The sequence below is a fragment of the Lygodium microphyllum genome, unplaced genomic scaffold (genome assembly GCF_053477565.2).
Source record: "Lygodium microphyllum isolate KBCC unplaced genomic scaffold, Lygodium_microphyllum_v1.1.10 scaffold_99, whole genome shotgun sequence".
NCBI classification, from domain to species: Eukaryota; Viridiplantae; Streptophyta; class Polypodiopsida; order Schizaeales; family Lygodiaceae; genus Lygodium; species Lygodium microphyllum.
In genome coordinates, this window is record NW_028229582.1 from 1547 (window position 1) to 4903 (window position 3357).

At 45.8% G+C, this 3357-nt stretch overlaps 2 protein-coding genes across 2 annotated transcripts; both read right to left on the reverse strand.

Annotated features, from left to right (window-relative positions):
* Nucleotides 1-251: 251 nt before the first annotated feature.
* LOC148008654 (uncharacterized) lies at nt 252-2035 on the reverse strand. The gene is made up of 2 exons (XM_087674120.1): nt 1855-2035; nt 252-1571 (listed from the first exon to the last, which is right to left on the reverse strand). Exons 1-2 carry the CDS (start codon nt 1952-1954, stop codon nt 817-819), a joined length of 855 nt encoding a protein of 284 aa, XP_087530246.1. The 5' UTR covers nt 1955-2035; the 3' UTR covers nt 252-816.
* A 111-nt stretch (nt 2036-2146) lies between these two features.
* LOC148008655 (uncharacterized) lies at nt 2147-2805 on the reverse strand (the record flags this gene model as incomplete). Its single annotated transcript, XM_087674118.1, has 1 exon — nt 2147-2805. A coding segment is annotated over exon 1 (396 nt), but the record flags the coding sequence as incomplete, so codon positions are not given.
* Between the last annotated feature and the right edge of the window lie 552 nt (nt 2806-3357).

The window sequence follows — 3357 nt, forward strand, 5'->3', positions numbered from 1 at the left end:
TGTGATTTCTTCAACATGGTTAATAAATTGGAACACTAGAAATCAAATACAATCATTTCTAACCATTTTCAACCAAAATTTATCATAAAACGATGAAATCAATGACTTACTCATAAAATTGCGCCTTGAGCTTTTTAGTACTTGTTATGATATCCTATCTATTTCGAAACTCTTCTCACTTGACGCTATTGAGCCACGTGATATCCTATCTATTTAGGGTTATAGAAATGCACATATAGAGCTTGGAGAAGAATAAGTTTGAGAGCACACAACAGGCAGTATATTGAGAGGTATCAATGTAGAAGATTTACAAGACTAAGTTTACTCTAGAGTGAATAAGCATATATACAAGGCCAGGGAAAAAAAACCTCTTTTAGTGAGTGAAAAAAGTACCTTGGCAATCCTAAATGTGTTCATACACAACATTGACAAAGTACGGGAATAGAAGGGAAACATACATACATATGGTAAGCCGGTGGCGAAGGGCTTTAGAGATTCTCCATATGATCGATCCACTAGTCCTAGGACATTACAAATTGCCCTCTAAAGCATGATTTATTGTCCAACACAATTTACTTTCGAGGATGAAAGTGGATAGAGCTCAATCCATCATGCTGTTAGGATGTAATCATCATGGGTTCACCTCTTGGCTACACAAGCAAGCACGAGTATATATGATGGAGAAAACAACTTCCACTCTAAGCTAGCCTTTCACGCAGCACTTTTTATTTAGTTTCTACTTAGCTTGCGTGGAAAGCTAGCTTGGAGTGGAAGTACGTTGGTATACCATATATACTACATACATCGTGTGCTTGGTTAGCCGAGAGGTGCTCCGTCAGGACGAAGAGAGTAAAAGATGATATAGTCGGGCAGGATAGCCCGGTCGTCGTACAGGACGAGCTCGTCGTAGTTGAGGACAGGCCCGGGGACGCCTTGGACGGAGTGGAAGTTGGGGGGAGGGCTGGTGAGGTGGGTGAGGTTGCCGGTGGACCGGTGCATGCGTCCCGCGAGGACCTTGGTGACCAGCATGACCCTGAGCTGCTGGTGACTGCCGGCGTTCATCCTGACGTAGCCGTGGGCTTTGCTGGAGGTCGCGGAGACGTAGATGCCTCTGCCGAAGCGCTGGAAGCGCGCGCGGCACTTGGCCGTCCGGAAGCCCTCCTCCAAGATCCCACACAGGCCGCAGCCCTCGATGGAGCACAGCAGGTCATCATCACGATGATCCGTCGATTGGAGGCGGCCCAGCAGGTCGCACTTGACCGTGCTGCCGTGGTAGCGCTGCAGCTCGTTGCCGTCCTTGAGCACCCGCCGCCTCACGTCCAGGACTCCCTCCTCCTCTGGCTCCAGCTGCCTGATCTGTGTCATCTGCTTCTTCAGCTCCGCCCTGTACTCTTCGTATTTCCTTCTTCTCCACCCCATGTTGTTCACCTTGAAGATGTAACGCACCTGGTGTACTGGCGGCGGATCCGTCACTAATCCCTTCAGCTTCCATGCCATCTTGAATTTGGTGGCAACATGCATCCAAATTTCTGTGCTGCGCTCATCGGCCGTGTTGACAGTTATCTCTGTCACTGGAATACGTTATCATGCGAAGGTCAGTCATCCGCATCATCAGATTGCAGCAGATCGTAATTGCTGGGGGGAGGGGAAGAGGGAGAGATCGACATTGATACTCTAGCTAAAAACAATTACTGGTCAGGGATGGACATTAGTCCTGATATAGCTAAAAGCTCTGATCGATACACCTTAATCCTCTTGGTCAAAACAATTAATCCTCAACGATCAACATTAATCCTCTAGACAGAAGCTATGATCACGAAAAAGAGAGAGAGAGAGAGAGAGAGAGATGTTTACAAGGATGCGCGCAAATGAAGTGCTGCTCCAGCTCATACGCGCCGCGGAATGCCTCCACACACTGTGAGCACTGTCGAACGTTGGATCCGAGCGGTGGCATGCGGCACCGTGAGACGCGTGTGTGGGAGGGCGAGTCCCACTGGTGCTGGTGAAGCGCCTCGAAACTGTTAAAGCTGCGGCCGCAGTCTTTTTTTTTTTTTTTTTTTTTTTTTTTTTTTTTTTTTTTTTTTTTTTTTTTTTTTTTTTTTTTTTTTTTTTTTTTTTTTTTTTTTTTTTTTTTTTTTTTTTTTTTTGATGGCGTGCCACTGATCAGCAAGGCAGCCATCAATCGATCGCTGAGAAGATCGTTCATTATAGATGCCAACGTCTGCTGCAGCTGCGGCGAGGAGACCTGCACAGCTGCTGGAATCCTATGCAGACCGTGGCCGGTATCCCTGCCATGCTGCTCAAGTGCGGGCTTGGTGTCGAAGGAGCGCCCGCAGGTGTGGCACTCGTGCAGGCGTATTAACCGATGATCTGCACCAGTGATCATCGCCACACTAGCACAGCTACGAACTTGATGCTGAGTGGCCGCATGATTATGAGTGGTAGCAGTACATGCGTGCGAATCAGTAAAGTGCTGAAGCATCGCAGCCTCGCTTGTGAAGGAACGATGGCAACCGCAGTGCTTGCAGCTAACCCTCGCCATGTTTAGTGCTTGTGAAACAACGATTGCTTGCTAATCTCTCTCTCTCTCTCTCTCTCTCTGTGGGCTGTGCGAGTGTGTGCGCTTCACTCAGTTGCGAGCCATATTTACTGAAACCATCTTGACTTGACTGTAGCTTGATGGTTAAAAAGATTCCGACAGTTAGATTGGAAGTCTCCAGGCCTTTGAGACTGGACACTGATTAAGAGTGCAGCCATGCCTAGACGTACCAGAGTCCAGACATTTCAGATGGATCATGGCATACCTTTTTTCTCTCCTACTTACTAAAATTACTAATTTAAAGAACAGGATACAGTATTCTATATACTTTGGGACAAGCCCCACATAGGTTCATGGACCTACATAGAGGGGAGAGAATCACATTGAATGATTTGCAATCTAGCAGCCCCACATCAATCAAGCGTTTGGTGGGACTATTTCGGAGAAGAAGATAGAATGACACCACTTAGAAGGAGGGGAGAATACTTGACATAGCCAATCATTAAGCTTTATTAGAAAATAAAACTACAAATAGATATCCGCAACAAAAGTGAGGCGTAGAATTTAAACTTGATACCCACTATGCCATGACCCCATTGGATCTTTCAACTCAACCTTTGCATTCATCATTTCACAAATCTTTACACTCCATATGTTGTCATTTGTGCAAGTTTTCTAGAACATCATAATGTGTAATAAATTAAAGTAACTCCACATCATCAACTCATAGAGGTGTTTTTAGGCATCATCAGACTTCAAACTTTCCTATACCCCTTTCTTTTTTGTAGGCGTGCTAACAATGGTGGTAATTCTTGGAA